We start from the raw sequence: 23,082 nt of genomic DNA on the forward strand, positions 1-23,082 counted from the left end.
AAGTTTAGAAAATCACCATAAATTCTAAAAAATTATTAGAAGGTGATTTGGATTCTTATGTCAGTTTAGTTTCATTTAAAAGAAACATATATTGATTTTGAGGAGTATACAATAAGATATGATTTTTTAATCGAAGATAGGCCAAAAACAGGGTAGCAGTTTATTCTCAAAACAATTTTTGTAAGTCAACTTTGAAAATCCACTATAAATTGTACAAGTTGAACTAGAAGGAGTGCTTTATATGGTTAGATTTGTATTCGAGTCTAGTTTCCATTGGTACAAGAGAAATAATTTTTAAGTATGTAGATTAATACAGAATAATATTTCTTTGAAGATAGTGCAAACTGCCAGAGTATGGAATTTCAATAAATTATTTAGTTAAAGCAATTGAAAGCAAATGATTAAATCTAAGCTTAGTGAGGCTTATATTTTGACTTATAAATAAAGTGTCAAAGTGAGTGCAATTTATTTATTTAGTTATTCTGATTGAGGACGACTTGTAAGAAGTCAACCTCGTACTATTTAAAGTATGTTTCTATTTTAAACACGGATTAGTTCCATAATGTTTATATAAAGTTTTATGAGTGATTTAGGGTATGAACTGCCTAAGTTTATGTTTTACGATGATAAATTAAAAATGATTTTGATTTTTAAATGTTGATTATTAAATCATTCAAGTTAAGTTATGGTATCTTCGTGCACATTATGATTCGTATTGTTGGTGCTCTGTTATAGTTTAAAAGAAATAGAAATGATTCAAGAAGATTGAAAGTAGAGATTTCAAAGAAAATGGAAATTCTTCATTCATAACTTGAGAAAATCAAATGACTCTACAGCAGTATTATTTAATTACAAGGCTAAAAACGTAATTTGAAATATGCCAGCTGCCTGTGCGTATAACAAACCATAACAGATTAATTGTTATCTTCTTTCTCCTTGCAGGTTATTGGGCCACACAACCTGGGCTGCTTCAACTCCTCTCGGGCTGGAGACATGGGCGGTCCAACTCTATCTGGATCGATTAACTCCTCTTCATAAGGTAAATGTATCAAATCCCTTCCTCGTGTTTCAATCCCTAATTTCCTCTTTTTAATTTCCTCTCGAACCTCAATCCCTAACCCTTGACCTCTGCTTTCCACAATTATTTCCCTAATTCATTCTCCTCGTCCACACTCATCTCCTCTTCCACACTCATCTCCTCCAACTGTAACAATAACCGCCGCTGAAAAGGATCCTTGTCCCCAAGGATTAAATTCAGGGAACTGGCCTCGAAGAAAAGTATAATCTTCACATGTATCACTGGTTTCATCGAGGTTTGTCCAACGCACCAACAATTGTGTTATAGGTTTGTTCTGTCTATTTATGATTCTTCTACCCATAATCTTGTAGGGCTCGATTATAATCTGACCCTCATCGTCCATAGCAGGAGGGTATGTTGAAGAGACTGTTGATTCACCGATGTGTTTCTTCCGGAGGCTTACGTGAAAAACAGGATGTATTCTAGAAGAATCTGGTAAGTCCAATCTATACACGACCTCTCCAATCCTCTCCATAATTTTATAAGGTCCATAGTATTTCGCTGCTAATTTTAAATTCTTGAGCTGTGCCAGTGAAGTCTGACAGTAGGGTTGCAATTTCAGGTAAACATAATCTCCAACTGCAAATACTCTTTCTGTCCTTTTCTTGTATGTGAGTTGTTTCATTCTGTTCTTGCATTTTCTAACTGTAGCTTCACTAATTGTTTAATATCCTCCCTGTTACGCATCAATTCTCTAACAAACTGTACATTAGTTTCTGTTTGTCAAACCATAGTAGGAGGCTTGTAGCCATACAATGCCTCAAATGGTGTGATCTTTAGGGCAGTGTGGTAGGTAATATTATACCACCACTCTGCATATGGAAACCACTTAGCCCACTGCTTAGGTTGAAAGAAACATAAGCCCCTTAAATATTGTTCCAAGCACTAATTCACCCTTTCTGTCTGACCATCAGTCTCTGGATGGTAAATAATACTAAATAAGGTTTTAGTACCTAGTTGCTTCATCAGTTCTCTCCAAAAGAGACTGGTGAATGTTTTTTCTCTGTCAGAAATGGCCATTTTAGGCTGGCCATGAAGTTTATAGACAGTATTTAAATACAATTTGGCTACATCAGCAGCTGAATAAGGATATGATAAGGCTAAGAAGTGGTTGTACTTAGTAAATTTATCAACTATCACCAAGTGCAATTTTTCTTAATAGATGTAGGTAACCCATCTATGAAATCCATAGTAATTATCTCCCAAGCCTGTTGAGGAAAAGGCAGTGGTTGTAGGAGTCCTGGCTTAGCAACATGTTCCACTTTAGTCTGTTGACAAACTGTATAATATCTGATATAAGTTGCCACCATAGCCTTCAACTTAGGCCAATAGAAATAAACCTTAATCCTTTGATAAGTGGCATGTATTCCAGAATGTCCCCCATGAGGTGAATCATGTAGAGTTTGAAGAATTTGTAGTCTTAGAGTTCCAGTAGCTCCAATATAGACCCTACCTTTAAATCTAAGAATACCCTTAGAATATTTCCACCTAGGATAAGCTGTAGGATTAACTGATACTATAGATATCCTGTCATTTTCCATTCTATCTTCTTTATAGATGTCTTCCACTTCCTGTACCCAACTAGGAATGATTAAGATAGTACCCATAGCCATAAACTGACATTGATCTTCCCACTGTCTAGAAAGGGCATCAGCAACCACATTAGACTTACCCTTCTTATATTGAATAGTATAGTCCAGCCCCAATAATTTAGTCAGTCATTTTTTTTGAATGGCAGTAGTTAATTTCTGCTCTAATAAGTATTTGAGAGGTTCATGGTCAGTTTTGATGATAAAATGACTGTTTTTTAAATAATGCCTCCATTTGGATACATCCAAAAAAATTGCAAGGTACTCTCTCTCATATATAGATAGGGCAGCATGTCTAGGACTAAGAGCCTTACTAAGGTAAGCAATAGGTCTACCATCCTAAGATAATACAACCCCAATTCCTCCTGAACTGACATCTATTTCTAAGTAAAAACTCTTACCAAAATCTGGTAATGCTAACACAGGGGCAGTACACATAGCATGCTTCAGATTTTCAAAAGCAGTTAGAGCCTTAGTAGTCCACTTAAAACTGTATTTCTTAAGCATTTGAGTCAAAGGTTTGCTGATGGTACCATAGTTCTTTATAAACCTTCTGTAATAACCTGTCAATCCAAAAAATCCTCTTAAAGATTTCAAAGATTTTGGCACATGTCAATTCTTCATAGCTGCCACTTTAGTAGGATCTGTAGAAACCCCAAAAGCTAAAATAATATGACCTAAGTACTCTATTGAGTCTGTCCAAAGAAGCATTTTGACATCTTGACAAATAATTGATTAGTCTTCAAGACTTCTAAAACCAATTGTAAATGAATGATATGATCAACCATAGAAGTACTATAGACTAGGATATCATCAAAGAATACCAAGACAAATTTTCTTAGAAATGAACTAAATAATTCATTCATTAAAGCTTGAAATGTAGCAGGGGCATTAGTAAGCCCAAAGGGCATTACCTTGAACTCATAATGGCCCTGATGAGTTCTGAATGTTGTCTTGTACATATCCTCAGGCTTAATTCTGATCTGCCAATAACCATATCTTAAGTCAAATTTTTTAAAAAAAAGATTGCTTCTCGTAATTCATCCAGTAGATCCTCCACAACAGGAATAGGGAATTTATCCTTCACTGTCATACTGTTTAGCTTCCTGTAATCTACACAAAACCTCCAAGTATCATCCTTCTTTTTTATTAAAAGACATGGAGAAGCAAAAGGGTTTTTCCTTGGTTGAATAACAGAGGAAGAGAACATATTAGCAATATATTTTTCTACCTCAGCTTTTTGATTATAGGGAAATCTGTAGGGTCTTAAATTGATTGGGGTAGCTTCAGGTTTAAGAGGAATAGCATGGTCATGGTTCCTTGTAGGGGACAGACCTGTAGGCTCAGCAAAAACATAATGATATTGTTCCAAGAGAGGTTGGATAGCTGTAGGAATAGTCTTAGAACCTTCAAACATATTGAATAATACCACATATCCTAAAATAGGTGAGTCAAAAGCTGTCATCTTCAATAGAGTAGCTCTTGAAATCTGCTGCAAAAATTTTGATTGTTGTTGACGCTGTATAGTAATTTGCTCCCCCTTATGCACAAAACTCATTGTCATGTTTTTGAAGCCCATCAAGATTGGACTAAACAATTTCATCCAATCCACTCCTAATACCATATCACTGCCCCCCAACTGAAGTAGTCTAAAATCATGAATAAAAGAGTGCCCTTGTATTTTCCATTCCACTTCATTATACCTTGTTGAACTATAGAGTTGTTGTCCATTAGCTACTGTAATAGCCAAAAGATTAGGAGTGTTTACCTGTATACCAGCCTCAGCCCATTGAGGGGTTAAAAAATTGTGGGTACCCACATTGTCAATTAACATATTTAATGATATCCCCTGAATTATTCCTTGAATCCTCAATGTATTATGACCAATACATCCTGTAATAGCATTCATAGATATTTCTAGGCTCTCTTCCTCCTGTACATTCTGCTGGTCTGAATTATTAGATAAAATTTATAAAGGTAGAACATTTTCATCCTCAATCATTATATTCAACTGTTTTGTTTTACACTAATGGCTTGGAACAAACTTTTCACCACACTTAAAGCATAAATTGTTATGTCTTCTATAGTCTATCAAGTTCTGTTTTTGTGGTGTATTGGTTGCATTCTTCTGTTGTAATGGTAACTAATTAGGCTTAGAACCAGGTAGGGGGTTTAAGTAAGTTTGGTTTCTAAAAGGGGGTTTCAATCTTTTGCTCTCAAATTCAACAGACAACTCATATAACTTAGCTTGTCTGCATACCTCAGATAATGTCTTAGGGTATAGAGCTTTAACTCTGTGTTTGATATCATCCCTTAATCCACTAATGAACAAAGAGACAAAAAATTCCTCCCTTAAAGTAGGATTCTGTAAAAGCATGTGAGGTTGTAATTCCTCAAATCTGTCTTGATACTCCTCTACAGACCCTTTTTATACTAGTTTGGTAAACTCTTCCACTGTATCAGCAAAAGCTTTATCACATAACCTATAACATAAATCTGCCTCAAACTCATGCCAGTTTACATGATGTTTTTGCATAATATAGCCATTAAACCAAATTTATGCTTTGCCTGTTAAGTATATGGTAGTTACTTCCACTCTTTTCTCTTCAGCAATACTGCATAGTGAAAAGTACTTGAGGCATTTCTGTAGCCAACCTCTTGGATTACTTCTATAAAAAAAAGGTAGCTCAATTTTAGGTCTGTGCAGTATACTCCCTGACATATTAGAAGACCCCCTATACCTTTTTTATCCACTTATAAGGCCAGTAACTAATTTCTAACAGCATTATTCTCCCCCCCATTTGGTTGTCATTTTTAGAACTAGCTAGATGAATAGACAAATCTTCTGGTTTAGACTTAAGAATTCCAGGCTCATCAGGTTTATAGGTAAACTGAGTCTTATCATTAATCATTGTCACCTTAACAGGTTGTTTACTACTCATATTGGATGAGCTAGGAGTCTGTACCTGGTCATCATCAGACTGATTTTGGTCCTCCTTCCTAGCAGTCAGAATCTTCAAGATTTCCTCAACATATCCTTGATTCGTAGCCATTCTCGACTCCAATATAGTAATCATGTTTTCCTGAGTCTCCTACCATTTAGGTGGATTAGACTCATCTTGTCCATTTTTCACTAGTGTTGTTAGTTCCTCCATCTGTTTTTGCAAACCAGATAAATCAGCTTCTATACTCTGATTCTTCTTTGTCATGCCCACTGATTTTGCCAGAACCAAGGCTCTCGATACCAATTTGTTATAGTTTAAAAGAAATAGAAAGGATTCAAGAAGATTGAAAGTAGAGATTTCAGAGAAAATGGAAATTCTTCATTCATAACTTGAGAAAATCAAATGACTCTACAGCAGTATTATTTAGTTACAAGGCTAAAAACGTAATTTGAAATATGCCAGCTGCTTGTCCGTATAACAAACCATAACATATTAATTGTTATATTCTTTCTCCTTGCAGGTTATTGGGCCACACAACCTGGGCTGCTTCAACTCCTCTCGGGCTGGAGACTTGGGCGGACCAACTCTATCTGGATCGGTTAAGTCCTCTTCAGAAGGTAAATGTATCAAATCCCTTCCTCGTGTTTCAATCCCTAATTTCCTCTTTTTCAATTTCCTCTCGAGCCTCAATCCCTAACCCTTAACCTCTACTTCCCTAATTATTTCCCCAATTCCTTCTCCTCGTCCACGCTCATCTCCTCCAACTGTAACATGCTCATGTTATGATTGCACTTGGAGTGAATACTATGATCAGTTTATGATTGGCACCTGATGTGTCTAGTGCACACCTTATGTTCAACTCACGTACCTTGTATTCTCTTACATATACATTGGGCTATAAAAGTAAATATGAAAGTTATGACAAGTATATGAAAGAAAAGAATATGAAAATGAAATGAAAGTTCTGAAGAATGTTTGAATAAAAAAAATATGAATTGTTTATGATATTTGATGTTAATTTATATGATTTTTGATAAAATCATGAGATGGTGATTTTCAGGTTTTCAAGAGGAAAACGGTTTGAATAGCTCGGTTTGAAAGTTTTAATGTTTTATTTAAAATATAGTTTTATCTTATAATACTTTATGAAATTTGTGTTTTATATCACTTTGGTTATGCTATTGTCTCACTAAGTTTTTCTAAGCGCGTGATGATTTTCATGCATATGTACAGATAGAGAAAGGAACATAAAGTGAGGAGCCACTTGAGCATCTTTTCAGAAAATCATTCCTAATATCAGTTTCAATAAGACATCTTATCTTTGACTTATTACTGGCATGTATATTAAATTTGTACGTTGTTTTATCGGATTTGTTTTTCAATGGTTTGTAATAGTAAATTAGGGTCATTTTATTTTAGTTAGTTTAGTTATGTCTGTACTTCTGAATGAATAGTTTATATAAAATATGAGAGAACTGGTTTTCCTAATTAAGCAAGTGTTTAGGAAATTTTATATAACTTATGAAACAACGCTAAAATGCCTAATTGCAACTTAAAATTATATTCGTTTTGAACGTTCAAATATTGTTATTGTATGATTATACACAATTAATGAAATGGTTTTAAAGTTGATAATGAAATGTTTTAAAATGAAACAAATTTTAAGCATTTATGATCAATAAACGTTTGTAATATTGATGTAATATCTTTAACTCGTATTTAGAGACATATATATATTATGAGTGTTACACAGAGTGAGGAATGGTAGTTCCATTTGAAGTGTTTGTTGTGTTCCAAATGATGTGGGTTAAACTATCCGATGGGTGGTGCAGCAGCCATATGGTTGTTGAAAAATAATTTACTATATATCACCATCAATGAAGTCATAATTGCAATTTGTAAGATAAAAAAAAAGTAAATTACTTTTCCTGAGAGAGTATGAATAAAAGACAATACCAGGTTATCTACATTAGGAAGCCAGATTCCGATCTACTTTTCCATAGGAGTGGTAGAAAATCAGGATAAGATTCGAAAGCGTAGTATTTTGGAATATTATTGTTATAATTATTATAACCTTACATTACGTCCCCAAATCAAATCTGGGTTATTGATAAAGAGAGGATTTAGAAGAAACAATCATATAATAAGATGCATCAAAGCATAAAAATGGGTACAAAGGAGTTTTAAACAGTTGGCCATACATTCAGTAATGCATATTGCATGCCTCCCCTTGCCTTAATGAAGCGGAAAGTAACTAATCAGAAGCACTCATTGTGTGATCAAAACCTTTCACGATTGGATACGGAGCACTGAATCTTCCTGGTGTTGAGGTGGTATCGGCACGTGTCCTTTCTCTTGCAAGCTCTTCACCGTTTCGTATAAGCACTGCTTCACCGGGGTGAACTCCAGTCCCAACTCCCTCAGTTTCTGGTTCGAAAACTTGTACGGCTTTTTCCTCGGATTACTCTCATCTGAGCACCTGCGTCCCCAATATAACATTATATAAATCGAATAATTAATTGGTGAGGTGAAGGAGACAAAAATTGAAATTTTTCTTTTTCATTTAACCAAAATTAAAGGAGCCAAAAGCAACGACCCCTGCGTTCCACCTTCAGGAGAAGACAAAGAGAGAGAGATGACAGCTTCACTCGAAAAAATAAATCAATTTCCTTTGAATGGGAACCCCCATGTCCATGATTGATGTTGAGTGGGTTGTGGGTAGAGTAAAATATTCATTTCATCTGCCATTTTCTTGTGATGTGCTGACAATGACATTATGCAGTAGGTGAAGATCCTTCTATACACCATTTCTCTTTACCTACTTGTTTTTTTTATTTAAAAAAAACATCCTTCACATTCTTGTAGGAGTGTTAGGTAAGATTTATGTCATTCTGTCAAAGCTGGTGTACCGATTAAATACCACACCACTCCTAGCCACTAGCACTTGATAATGAAACACGGTTTACCTAGTCCGTGCCTATATCTAGTGATTCAACTCTTTGCTTTTCTCAATATATATGTGTATATACTAGACACATGTAACATATTCGTATTCGACTGTTTTCATTCATATGTTTGAATAACATAATCTTCAACCATTTAATTTAAAATCTGAATCCCTTTCAGTTTTCCTGGACTATGATTAATCCTTTCAAGAAGAGGCGTCATTTTCATGCTATCACTATCCAAGTTAACCACTCAACAAGTTGCGGATAAAACTCTCTTTGAATTGCGGGCTAGGCTTAAGTTGGTGTTTTTTTCTTCAGTTCTCCAAATGTTAGGTAAGATTTGACATTTTCAATTAGCCAATTAAAGCAATGATTAAAATATATGCTATCTAATTTCCAAAACTTATCTAAACCAGCACAGTTAATAATTAAATAAATAAATAAGATATATTATAATATCGTTTGCAAAAATTAATGTATCAAATAATAATAATCCTCCTACCTATAGAGTATTCAAATTCTGCAATTCGAATTTGTTGAAGGCCAGTCAAAATATAACACCTAGGAATAGTTGAGTAGGTTGGAGAACGTGTAACTAGACAAGATCCATAATTCTAGGTATGAAGTAATGTAATTGGGCACAAACTGACAGGAAATTAACAACTAAAACATTAATTAAACTACAACATCTTAAGGTAAGCCCTATAACTTCACTGCTTTATGAACATAATCTTCGATATAATTCATTGGAGTTTAAAATATGAAAAAGGAGAGAATAATTTGGGTGAGTAATTAGCAGTAAAAGACTTACTTGGTAGGGATGGGATACTCGGGGAAGAACTTGGCTAGGATCTCCACCACCTCTCCACGGTGGAGGACGCTCTCGGCGCAAAGGTAACGACCGGAGGCAGAGGGATTCTCAAAGACAAGAATGTGTGCTAAGGCAACATCTCTGACGTCAACATAGGCTTGAACCGAATTGACATAGGTCTTTGCGGAGCCGGTTAAGTACTTAAGGATGTGAACGGTGCTGGCATTCACAGTTGATTGCAGCAATGGACCCAGCACCAAAACTGGGATTATCACCACAAGGTCCATCCCTTTTTCCTTGGCTGTTTCCCAGGCTGCCTGTTCCGCCACTGCCTTCCCGTAACAATACCAGTTCTGCAATTGCATCAACCAATCATTGATTCATCTCCAAAATTCCCTTTTCTAGTTTTGATGAACCAACACCATTGAACCTAAATCCTTTATTGAACTCATCCGGAATATTTAATTTAACTACTCTGAATGCCAATTATCAAACAAAAATCCCCAAGAAAGTAATCCAAATCAATCCCAAATTAGATAAGCCAAAAAAAAAACCCAATTTTCAATGTTTGCCTTGATTTTGTTTTATTGGATGGAAAATTAGAAACAAAATGAACTGAAAAATAAGTTTGGTAGGAAAGAAAAATCGCCTTAGTATTTTTGCAGAACTCGAGATCACTCCAGCAAGACTCATCCACAATTACATCAGGGCCTCTGTTGGGGTCCATGTGCACTGCTCCAATTGAAGACGTGAACACCACACGTCGAACTTTGGCCTCCGCCGCTGCCATTATCACATTCTTTGTACCAATCACGGCCGGCTCCACCATTTGTTCCTTTCAATTACGAAAAAGATAGATATCTCAACTATCGATCATCAAAATCCTTAGGCGTTACTACTAATCAAATAAATATTCTTTCCTAGAAAAAAAATTATTCTGAAAAACCATGAAAATTGATTAGCTTGTATTACGGATTTCAAAACTCTCTTTAAATAATCTGACGGGAAATTTATAAACAAAAAATTCAGAGGAAAATAAAGTAAAATAATAAGAAATATATTTAAGTAAATGGAATTCTCTGTTGAAGAATTTAAGTAATTTTAGCTGATGGTGGCCCATCGCGTTCTCGGATAAAGCTGGCGAAAAATAGTTGGTTAAGAAAGCAATCATGTACATTTTCAACTTTATTTTTTATAAAAGGAAGTAAAGTTGGTTCATCTTTATACTTTTCTCACCAAACTTTCTCTGCAACCAAACACGAATTTGAACATAAATAGTAAAAAAAAGAGGATTAAGAAAAACCAACTTACAGGATCATCAGTCACAGGTGAAGCAGTATGGAAAACTCCATCACAACCATTAATGGCTTCCTTAAGAGACTGGTAATCAAGAAGATCAGCTTTGTGAAGGGATAGCCTCTCGTTTGCGCCTTCAAGCTCTCTCAAATGAGAATTCTTGGGATCATCTGAAAAAAAGCCAACGTCCAAAAAGATATATTACAAATTAAAACCCATGCAACATAATATAAAAAGAGAGATGGAAAGCAACCAACCTGGGTTCCTTACAGTGCCTTTGACGGTGTAACCCTTTTCAAGCAGAAGCTTGACCATCCAAGAAGCGATGAAGCCACCGGCACCGGTGACACAGATGGTGGTGCCATTAGAAGAAGAGCTGTCAATTGGCATGCTTGATTTTTGTCTGGGAATTAGTTGGCGCAGCTTGGCCAATGTGTCGCGGGGTTTTGATGATTTGCTTTGCTGGGTTTTGTCTGGGATGGATGCCAAATGGCAATGGGGTTGGTATTTATAACCCAAAAATATTTTTTAACCTCTCACCTACCCTACCAAAGGTAAAATTAGAAAATACTATAAAACTAGAGGTAAAGGTATCTTCACCGGTTTTTCACTTAAAATTAAAATAATTAATTTAATATACTTGTCGGCCAATTTTTTGTTATCGGTTCTTTCTTTTTTAACTATGAGTTATTGTGCAAGTTGTTTGTGCTAAGCTATTATTATTATTATTATTATTATTATTATTATTATTATTATTATTATTATTATTATTATTATTATTATTATTATTATTATTATTATTGTATTTTTCTAAATAGCATAATAGTATTAATTTAGCCAAAATACAATTCGGGCATTTAACACTAGTTTATTATTATTGTATTAAGGTGTTTGGTTCATAAAAATATCATTAATAAGGAAAATGATTTTTTTTTAAATTGTATTGTTATGTTGGTTCATAGAAAAAATAATTATCAGTAATAATTTATTACCAATAGTATAATTTCTTGGTTAAAATGTCATTGCTCCAAATTCTTAGATAATGAATAATTCCCAACACTTTAGATATAAGTACCCTTGAAATAATATTTTTTTATATAGATCTTCCTTAATTTTATTCTTAATGCTTTAATTAAAATTACAAATTTAATAATAATAATAATATATAAAAAGCTTAATTAAATAAAATATTGATAAATTTAAGTCTTTAGAATTATTTTATATTTCTAATATTTAATATATCAATCATTTTAGAATTTTATGAGGTAAAAATATTATTATTGTAAAAATATAATTATTTAAAATAATATTTAATTTTAAATTATTAACAAATATATCTTATACATTAAAAATAATATAATTTTCCACTAGAGATTACAATATTATTTTTCATATTATATTATATTTTATATAAATAAATATGATACTTATAAAAACTATTTAAAAATATAAGTTTGATATACTACTTATATTAATTATATGTTAAATGTACTTTTTGCTTTAAATTTAAATAGTGTAACAATTAATTTTTTTTATAAATTCCTAATTTAAATATTTAAATTTAATAATAAACTTTTACTTGTTAAAAAATATATATTACAAAAATAATTTGATCAAATATGCATCTAAATGAACTTATATTTCTACAATCGAACAATGTAATTTTATATTCCTGCTAAATAAATCAAACATAGTAATACAACACTCCTATAATAATATTACATTCCAGTAATCTTATATCCAAAAATATTCCTGCTAAACAAATCCAAAAAATATTTTATAAAATTCCTAAATAGAGAAAAAAAATATGCTAACAAGTAACAACTCTGTGCGCATATTATTGATTAGTAAAAATATGTTTTTTTATCAAGTGGAAAAATTTATTAAAAGTAAGAACGAGGAATATAGAGTTGGGTTATGGGAAAATCAGCGACGGGCTTCGTTTTCCGTTAGCCAGCTGCACACGTGAAGGTCGAGAAAAAAAAAGGGGGAGGGGTGGGGGGAGTATGACCCAAGAGCCAGAGATTAAAAAACCCACAAAAATGAAAGATTTTTTTTTTTGAAAAATGGTAGCAGTCAACATAAATGGAAATAAATACATCAATGGAGAGGCGCACCAAAGGAATGGCCATGGGATTCGAACGGACCCGATAAGTTACGATCCGGTTTGATTCGATTTGATCGATTTTTTTTAAATAAAGTTCGGGTCGAGTTTTTTTAAGGTTATGTTCAATTCGAATTGGGTTTAGAGTGAAAAAATACCCAATCCAATCCAATTTTTTTTGTAATTTTACCTTGTATATTTAAATATAATTGCAATAATACTCATCTATATATTATTTTCTTTTAGTTAAATCTCTATTTTTATTGAATAAAAATAATAATTTTAATAACTATATTATTTCGAGTCAGGTCGGATCTGATGGAAGGTGTATATTTTTAGGGTCATATTGAAGGATTTATAATTTTTGGGTTAGGTTAGATAGACCAAAAATTTGACCCAATCCAACCTATTCATCCCAAATATTTCTTATCTCATATATTCCTTCATTATTCTTTTTATTAAATTTAAATATTTTGGATGATTTTCAAATATTTTAATTACAACAATATCAAAACCATAAATAATATAATCAAAGGAAACAACGACTTATATAACCAATGAATTTGTTGTTTTTTTTTTCAAATAAGTTGAAAATTTATTTACATATTTATTTGTAGATTCATTTGAAGTGACACAATTTGCACCACAAATCCCAACTTCTACTTGGGAAGTAGGTATTATTTTTATGGTATGAAATATGTATATATTTTTCAAATTTTCTTGCAAATTACTCAAAAGGGGACATTTTAAACAAAATTTATTGCTTCTATTTGACGAACCAACATCTTAAAAGGGATTATTATTTTCGAGGGCCGAAAATAAGAAGCGGTTATATTATTTTTTTCGGGAAAATGATACTTGAGGTCTCCGTATCTAAAAAAAATTAATGTGGCTCTCAAATTTTATGCGCACACCCTATAAATTTAGCTACTTGAACTAGAGTCTTTTGTTTCCTTTATAACTAAAGTCAATAAATATTTTTAAATGATGATAAACTCTTCAAACAACAGCGACGACGAATTAGACTGACATCCGAAGGAATGTGTGTGGTTCAGAATTTTGCACTGTTTTCACTTGGAAAGTCTTACCTAACCTTGGTTGAAATATAATTCAAATGTAGAGCTACTTGTTTGAAAATTAAATTACTCAACCATCTCATGTCTGCGATACGGAATCAAACTTGAGGATATAACAATTGGAAGAGTAGCAATCAAAAGTTGTATTAAAAAAAAACTTGGACTTGCTCGGAGCTGGTATTTGCCAAAACAGATAACGATCAACTTAAAAGTAGGTAATATCTCTCAAGTTTTCTTTTAATACCCAACTCTACTTGTAAGCAACATTAATTCATCTCGATAACGAACGGAGTCAGAATTAAATATTGACAATGATCGAAATATTAGATTATTTAAGAAAAATATAAATACTTATTAGGTATTTAAACTTGAAATTCAGCATGAACCAAGCGGCATTAGTGATTAAGGGATTGTTGTTATCCATGTGGTCCCGAGTTCAAGCACTATGTATGTAGGGTATTAGCGTTTATTGTCAAATAGTTGAAATTCTTTGTACATATATTACCTTGTATTTACTTTAAATTTATAAAAAGAAAATTCAAATTCACAAGACAACTTCTAATTTGTCTAATATTTAAACTTACAATGACCTAAATTGTAATTAGACCAAAAAATTTGAGAACACAGACTTATCATTATTTAGTTCGACCCATACTTGATTAAATATTTAATAAATATTTATATTTTTAATTTTAGATATTTATTTTTACGTAAACCATAATTGTATCGAATATACAAATTTTAACAGAGGCAATCCATAAGGGAGCTCCGTCCCTGTAATTGGACAAGCTTTTTTCGTGGACATTTCAATATTCAAGTGATTCCATAACAGAGGCAATGCTTAGATTTTGGTGATGCCTCCCAGTTACACCCATTCACTTGACCTACAAAGCAAATACGTGTTTCGATGGATCTTGTTTTATTAAACAAAAAAAGGATTACACAAATACACTTTATATGTTGTTAAGTGGACTTATCATGCTTTAACTCCTCCATAACCCTTAAAATTACTTTAATATTAAATACATTTTTATACAAAATATAAAGATAAATCATATTTATCAAATTTTGGCACAACACAAACACACACTTCATAAACGCCAGGATATTTTAATAAATAGAACATGTTTAAATACATTAACATGAGTAATACAAAAGGGTTAATACAAATATGATATTCATATTTAATGATTAGAAACGTTTTGTCATTTATTGTATGTTCATATTTTACACAATCAACGTAGAAAACAAAGCACCTTTAATCATTTATATAGTCGATTTTTTTAATTAAATAAAAGGGTAAAATTGTCATCGAAGGATCACCATGAAGTTGACCTTCGCGTGTTGATGCCCATGCATTACCATACTTCGAGTGCGTGCCGTGCGACAACATGATGAACATTGCCCACTAAATTAAATACCCATCACAACCTTCCACAAGTTTAATAAAAACTTTTTATATTATATTATAAAATATTACAAAAATAAATATTTACTTTTTTAAAATAAGAAAAATACACCTCATCATATATATATATAATTATCCTTTAGGCTTTAATTTGTACGAAATTAGTAGTGTGTAGTTATTTATTTTATTTATACAAAGTATAATTTTAAACTATTATTGAAATAAAAATTCAAACTTTAAATTGCTAAATGTCAATATATGCAAATGACAAGCTGAGAAACCCTTTTTATTACACGATCAATTTGATATTGAATCCAGCGGCCATCACCATGAGCCTTTCTAAATAGAGATTTATTTCTAGGCAACTTTTTGAACATTTTGCCTTCTGTTTCCCTCATTTTCATCGTAGAATCTCCAGCAATCATCTTCGCCAATTAAGTTGCCACAATGCGCTTTTGCTTACTATATACATTAGCTTTATAAATAAATGAAAAAAGATGCTAAAGTGCTTATTTTTTAATTCTATCTTATGTGCAAACGAGTTTAAAAAATAAAGATGCAAAACCTCTTAGGACACCAAAGGGAACCAGAGAACAAAGCTGAAATTAAAGGCCATTTACATACACAAGAAGAGAGAATTTATGCCACCTGTTAATATTCTTCCTTAAAACTCTCTGATTTTAGGGTCTTTTCTTATGGTTGCACCTAAGATTTGATGTCCTGCTTTCTCTATTATAATATTAAAACGCCAATTAATTGGGTTGTTCAGATCGTCAGGGTGGTTGTTTTTTGGCGTCCCCTCCCCTCATCCACAACTTCTATTTGGATGCCTTTGTTTCAGATGAATGAACCGTCCATAACAAGTGAAAGAGAATAAAAATGATTCTTCCTTTTCCATTGCATTTCCAAACATTTTCTTTTCAAGCTTATAAATAAATATATATGGAAGCACCCAGAGATATATGCATTTTGGCTCATCAGCTCTGAGCCTGATGCTTATCTTTTACGGGGAAGAACATATTCCAATACCATATGATCATGCATTCATGGTTATGTTTAGAATCATCTTTCGAATATCTGAATTTTATTCTTCTTATTTTCTGAAAAGAAGGAACAAAAAACAGCCTTTACATTTCTCAAAGCTGCTACGGCATCCATTGATGGATCGAGGGGTGGGTGGTCTCTAAAATTTTAAAATTATATTATATTTTAGATTTTTTTATGTATTTTCTATTGAAAATCTGTTTTCGTCCCCTAAAATTTTATAAATTTAAGTTTGTTATCCCTAACATAAATTCTCGTGTCTGTCCCTAATGGTATCCATTTGTATAAACAACAATCGAACAAAAATGCATGCATGTTCATAATCGATCTGTTGATTTAAAATTGGTTATCGTCTATACATAATCTTCGAAACTGGCCTGGAAAGTACTGTCGAAGCTTCATAATTTGATTAGTTTTGACGGTGAAGGTGATGTAATTAAAGAAAGAAAAAGTAGTCCACCAATGATCAAACGGTGTTGAATGTTTTACTAATCCATTTTTAAAGATTACCCGTATCAATTTTATGTTATTAACTTAATAATATTATGGTATAATACACTATAAGTCATTCAGTTATGTGTATGGTAACAAACAAGTCATTGTTGTGCTAAAAATTATAATTTAGTCACTCGATTAAAATAATATTACAAACATGTCATTCATCGATAAATATTAGTTGAAATAGTAATGTGGCCTAGTATATTAACAATTTTAGTTCTAATATTTATACATTCTATCAATTTAATTATAATTCAAAATAATTTAATAAATTTGCCCTTTTCTATTTCTTTAAAAAAAATTATCAATTCACAAGAGGGATAAGGTTCACTGGTTTAAATTTTTTTGAGGGGGTTTGTCCATTCCCCGTCACTCGTTTATATCATGGCTTGTGTTGATGGACCGCCTGCCGACAAAGGTCCGTATGTTATTTTGGAGATTTTGGATTGATCCTACTTGTTGTCTTTGTGGTTATGAGAATGTATCCAGGGATCATCTCTTTGTTGAATGTATTTTTACTAGTCAAATTTGGGTGAGGATTTTGCAAATTTGGCTCGTTAATATGCCTGCGAGTGGTTGGATGGATATGGTGAGTTGAGCGCAGAATCATGGGAGGGGTAAGTCTTTGCGGGCTACGGTTATTCGACTAGTTTGGTGTAGTTATCTTTATTATATTTTGCAAGAGAGGAATGACTGGTTGCATGGAGCTAGGTCTCAGCATTTTGATGGTATTCTTTTATTGATTAAGGATGTTGTTCGATTGAGGTTGAGGGGCTGTTTGGAAATTTCTGTTGGACCCCTTGATTTTATTGCAGAGTGGGGTTTGGTATAGATTTCTCTTTTTTCGGTTTGGGTTTGCTAATTGTTATGCGTTGATTCTTTTATTGTTGAAGTTGGTTTGTACAGGATGGTTATTTTTGGATGAATAATAACATCATTTATCCAAAAGAATATCAATTTTGTCTTTATTCTCTTCCTAAATTGATTGTTCTTCTCCTAAAAATGTTAGTATATTATTTCCGTGGTATAATAATGATTTTTTTATTATTTTATGAAATAATGTAATTATTCAAATGTTGTTTTGACTTGTCAAATTTGCATGATTATATAATATTGCAAAAAGGATTAAATTGATGAAATTTATAAGTATGAAAGGTTAAATTTATTGATTGACATTGGATTTTTATTTTAGAATAGTCTAGGGTGATTAAAATATAATATTTATTTAGAATCTTTTTTAGTCATTGACAACGCACCCTACGGACACAACTGTTTGAACTCAAAACCTCTAAGTAGAACAATTCTCTCTTCTACTATTGAGACCGATCAATGGATTGCGTGTTGGATCTTAAATCTGGTCCTAAAGGCAAAGTGAGTGGTTAACTATAGTTGCCCACTCCATTCCCAATTCCCATACCATTATAGAAATGAAGGCATTGTAGTTTAGAAAACATGGTAAAGGTGGAAAAGTAGACACAAATTTATTATTATTAGTGTCTCATGTTAAAAGTCCCTTTTTTCCAACAATTTCAGCTCAATTCCCCTCCATTATTTCCTTTGTTTCAACCACTAGCTATTCTCTGTCCTCGCTTATCTCTTGGGATTATCCAAGTCAACTCTTTGTTTGTACCATAAATACCACTCATTAAGCTCACGAGTAACATCCAAATCTTTTGAGACAAAGGAGTGCAGAAACTTCACCCTCCTCTCCTCTAGTAGTACATTTATTATTACTCTAATTTTGTTTTCTTTGACTAGTTAGTTTTGAATGAAAGTGATAAAAATGGAGAACGAGGATGTTCCGTCATCTCCTTCAACCCCTGCAACACCAGGTGCTCCTGGTGCCCCGCTGTTTGGGGCGGTTAGGGGAGATCAAAGAGGAGGGATTTCTGGAAAATCCCTTCTCAAAAGCTGCAAATGCTTCAGTGTTGAAGATTGGTCCATGGAAGAAGGGAGATTACCCCGTCTCCTGCTCATTGCCGCCTCCTCCGGTCTCACTCGCAAGAAAGGTAGACACCAATAACATACGAGAGATCTTTATGTGGTTTAGTGTCAAACAGATGATTTGAGAATTCAACTGACACCTGCAGGTGGGAGCTGAGTTCATAGGCACTTTCATACTGATCTTTGTAGGTACAGCCACTGCTGTTGTGAACCAAAAGACCCAGCGCTAGGAAACTCTCATCGGCCTGGCCGCCTCCGCTGGACTTGCTGTCATGATTGTTATACTCTCCACCGGTCACATCTCGGGAGCACATCTCAATCCAGCCGTCACCATTGCATTTGCTGCACTCAAACACTTTCCTTGGAAACATGTACAGGGTTAAAACCTATGCCTTTCCATTTTCCATGTTTGTGTATGTGTGTTTAAAATGGAGTAACGTATTTGTGGGAAGGTACCGGTGTACATTGGAGCACAAGTAATGGCGTCCCTGTGTGCTGTATTTGCACTGAAAGGAGTGTTTCATCCGATGATGGGAGGGGGAGTGACAGTTCCTTCAGGGGGGGTTGGGTCAAGCTTTCGCTATGGAGTTTATTATTAGCTTCAATCTCATGTTTGTTGTCACTGCTGTCGCCACCGACACCAGAGCTGTAAGCCCCCTTCTTCATCTACTTACTTCGTTTTTCAACCTTTAAAAAAAAAGACAATTCAATCGATAATTAGTTGATTTTATAAGCTTCCTTTTCTCTTTTATAACTCTGTCATGTTCGGCTTGAAGACACTTTCTCAAGAACCCTCCAAGAGACAAGGGTACCCCTATATGATTTAATTATATATATATAGAAATAAAATCAAATTTTCTAGAATCAAGAGTCAATGAAGATGGTTGGCAAATGGCAAGCTCAATCTCCAATGCATGAAAATAAAAAATAAAATAAAACTAAATGATAACGATAAAATACTACATCAGATCATCTATTCGCTCAAGTGATCGTCCATAAGCTAATATAAGTAGAGACTTAGAACACTAAAATTGATGTTGAGGGAATATTGTAGTGTGACTGTGAGAGATGAATTGTGTGCAGGTGGGTGAGTTGGCGGGAATCGCGGTTGGAGCCACTGTCATGCTCAATATACTAATACTTTATAAATATAAACAGCAAAGCAAAGAGCCAAAGACATAAAACAGAGAACTTGTAAAACAAGCAAAATGATCAATGAAGGCCGCCATTTGGAACTATAAAAAAAAGGCATCCGAGTCATCTATAAGTTGTGAAAGTGGAAGGAGACAATGATCACGTGTTTGGTTATTCAAGACCGTCAGCTTCATAGATCAAAAAATTAAAATATATAAAAGAGATTAGTGCATTTTAAGATCATTTAGACCCCATTTCATTTTCTCTTGAACGAAATATTTAAATAAGATGATAGCTTAGTGGACCGTATACTGTTTTGTAGTTGATGCAACCACTCTTCCTTGGTTTGTTGTGGTGTGGAAACAGACCATTTACAGGTGCTTCGATGAATCCAATAAGAACACTAGGACCGGCCATAGCAGCAAATAACTACAAAGCTATATGGGTGTACTTCACTGCACCCATGCTGGGAGCCCTTTGCGGTGCAGGGACGTATACTGCAGTCAAGCTGCCTGAGGAAGATGGTGAAAAGCCATCAAATGTGAGGAGCTTCAGGCCTAGGTAATTTGCAGATGGGCCAATACTCGGTTTCATAATTATATATGCTCACACATTGGCTTCTGGATATAACTCTGTGTATGTATCAATCATATATTATAGTCAAAGTGTATTTTAAGAGTTTGAGGGGAAACAACTGAAATAAAGATGAGAAATCGCATCTCTCGTGCTGCATATTGTTTGCTTTCACAAAGTATTTACAAGTCAATTTGAAGATAATATTAACCAAATACAGGAGATTTGGGGTCAAATATGATTTAGACAAAATGAAACCCAAGCCCAAACAAAGTATAGTAATATTAGGTTTTCTCAATTAAACTCATAACCAATCATATCTTCGGTCATCAAGGGATCAGAGTACGTTAAATTATTCAAATGATTATTTTAATTAATAAATTTTTAAAAGTTATAAAATGTTCAGTGATATTTTATGATAGTTCTAAATTTAATGATTATTTTATTATTTTTAAATTGTAATAATTAAAATAATTATTTTAGCATAATTCAAAAATTGTAATAATTAAACTAATCATTATTTAGTTTTATATAATTATAATAATTAATTAACATAAGATAAGTAACAAACAATCAATTATTTAAAAGTATGATTAAATTGATAATTGAAGCATATTTGAATTCATCAAGTGATCTTAGTAGTTAAAGATAATGTTATTCTCTCCGGAGGTTATGAGTTCAAGGAGTTGTGTCTGAGTATGTGTGCATTATCACTAATTAAAAAATGAGTATATATTATATTACAATCACTTAAACTATTAAAAAATGAATTGAAACACATTTAAATATAAATTTGTAACACCCTAAACCAGTACAGCACACAGTCGACCGATTAGAATGTCACACGAAACCACCGAAGTGGCTAACCCAAAATTTTTCCTAATTTGTTAATTAAAACGACCATTTAAAATCATTTTTGTAATAAGAAATTTATCTATAAAATATAAACAACTTTCACATCGGGGAGCTCCCAAAATAATACATCAAAATATACATACCAATATTTTAAATAAGTTACGACTCGAATATACAAAAGGGTCTACAAATTATACATGCCTTCTAAAGAATAACTCAAGACGTACTCTGCTTCACGTGGTCTGGATCTCAGTTGCATAAGAAGCTCTTCGAATGCTCCTCCCACTAACCTACGTAAGGAAACAAATTTCAAACGCTGAGCTCACTAGCCCAAGTGCCACACTAACAACTAAATCATATTAAAAGTGTTCATTAAATGCTCAAGCTATCAAGTATAATGCAATAGTGAGTATACTCGTATATAGAGGAGGCAAATGGGTCTTTCAGATTGGGTTTGGATTCGGTTATTTCGGGTCAGGTAATTTCGGGTCTAGAATAAATCCAGATTAATCTAGTCCGGATCGGATCAGATATGGTTTGGATCTAGTTCGAGTGTACGATGAATCGAATCGGGTATCAGGTTGGGTCAATTTTCGGGTCGAGTGATTATTCGATCGGTTGTTTTTCGGTTCAGATCAATATTGAATCGATTGATTTTTGGATTGGGTTAATATCGGGTTGGGTCAATACCAGATTGGTTGATTTTTGGGTCGGGTTAATATCGGATCGGTTAGATATCAGGTCGGGTCAATATCGGATTTGTTGATTTTCAGTTTAGGTAAACCTTTAGATCACAACAATTCAGGTTGAAATGGTTATGAGTCTAATCAAAATCAAGTATATATAGAATAAATGATATATACTTGTAAAAATAAGTCTTCTTATTTGTTAATTTTATCATTTAGGTTTAATTTCAATTCTCAATCGTTCAATATTTTGAATTAAACCATCATTTAGAGATGATGAATTGATAATTTGACACAAATATGATCCTATAATACGTGTTAGAATTTGTTATCAAAATTTTATATTGATCTCATAGGAAAAGTTTATAATAAGAACTATTTGATAAAGAAATAAATTTCTATTAAAAATGTTATTTCTAATTATAAATTTAATAATTTATTAAATTTTAAAAAATAATACATAACTTTATTTGTTAAGTTTTAGTAATAACATAAGTAAACTTTATATTATTTTTATTATAAATCTAATATTATTTCCTTTGTTTTAGTTGTTTTCTATTATTTTTATTATAAATCTAATATTTTTATAACAGCTAAGATAAGCAAACTTTATTTATTATTGTTTTCAATCTTACAATTAGATTCTTACTTTTATATTCCTCGTAAATTTTCTATTATTTTATTATAAATCTAATATTTTTAATAAATTATCAATTTTATTTAAATTAATTTATTATTGAAAATAATTTTTATCGTGTAATAACTTTTATCAAATTCAATATGTTCGAGTTGTTTTCGGTTCGGGTTAAATTCAGTTCAGGTTGCTTTCGGGTCGAGTTAAAATTCAATTCAGGTTTATTTTTGTTTGTGTTGCTTTCGGATCGAGTTAAAATTTAGTTCAGGTTTCTTTCGTTCAGGTTACTTTCGATTCGAGTTGTTTTTAGTTCGGGTTAGTTTCAGTTTTGGTTCGAGTTAATTTTGGTTCTGGTTGATTTCAGTTTTCGCTAAATTTTGGATCGGGTATGGTTCAGGTTGGGTATAGGTCGGGTATCACATCAAATTTGATTATCATGTTTGAGTTAATATTGGGTAT

General features: G+C 32.8%; 1 protein-coding gene and 1 pseudogene across 1 annotated transcript; one reads left to right on the forward strand and one right to left on the reverse strand.

The window, feature by feature from the left end:
- Positions 1-4,207: 4,207 nt before the first annotated feature.
- On the reverse strand, positions 4,208-11,107 carry LOC120131893 (cinnamoyl-CoA reductase 1-like). The gene is made up of 6 exons (XM_039148767.1): positions 10,925-11,107; positions 10,683-10,837; positions 10,021-10,206; positions 9,372-9,724; positions 7,899-8,091; positions 4,208-4,220 (listed from the first exon to the last, which is right to left on the reverse strand). Exons 1-5 carry the CDS (start codon positions 11,055-11,057, stop codon positions 7,902-7,904), a joined length of 1,017 nt encoding a protein of 338 aa, XP_039004698.1. The 5' UTR covers positions 11,058-11,107; the 3' UTR covers positions 4,208-4,220; positions 7,899-7,901.
- A 7,372-nt stretch (positions 11,108-18,479) lies between these two features.
- On the forward strand, positions 18,480-20,440 carry LOC120131834 (annotated as a pseudogene).
- Positions 20,441-23,082: the final 2,642 nt, after the last annotated feature.

The sequence above is a fragment of the Hibiscus syriacus genome, unplaced genomic scaffold (assembly GCF_006381635.1).
Source record: "Hibiscus syriacus cultivar Baekdansim isolate YM2019G1 unplaced genomic scaffold, ASM638163v2 tig00110556_pilon, whole genome shotgun sequence".
Classification (NCBI taxonomy): Eukaryota; Viridiplantae; Streptophyta; class Magnoliopsida; order Malvales; family Malvaceae; genus Hibiscus; species Hibiscus syriacus.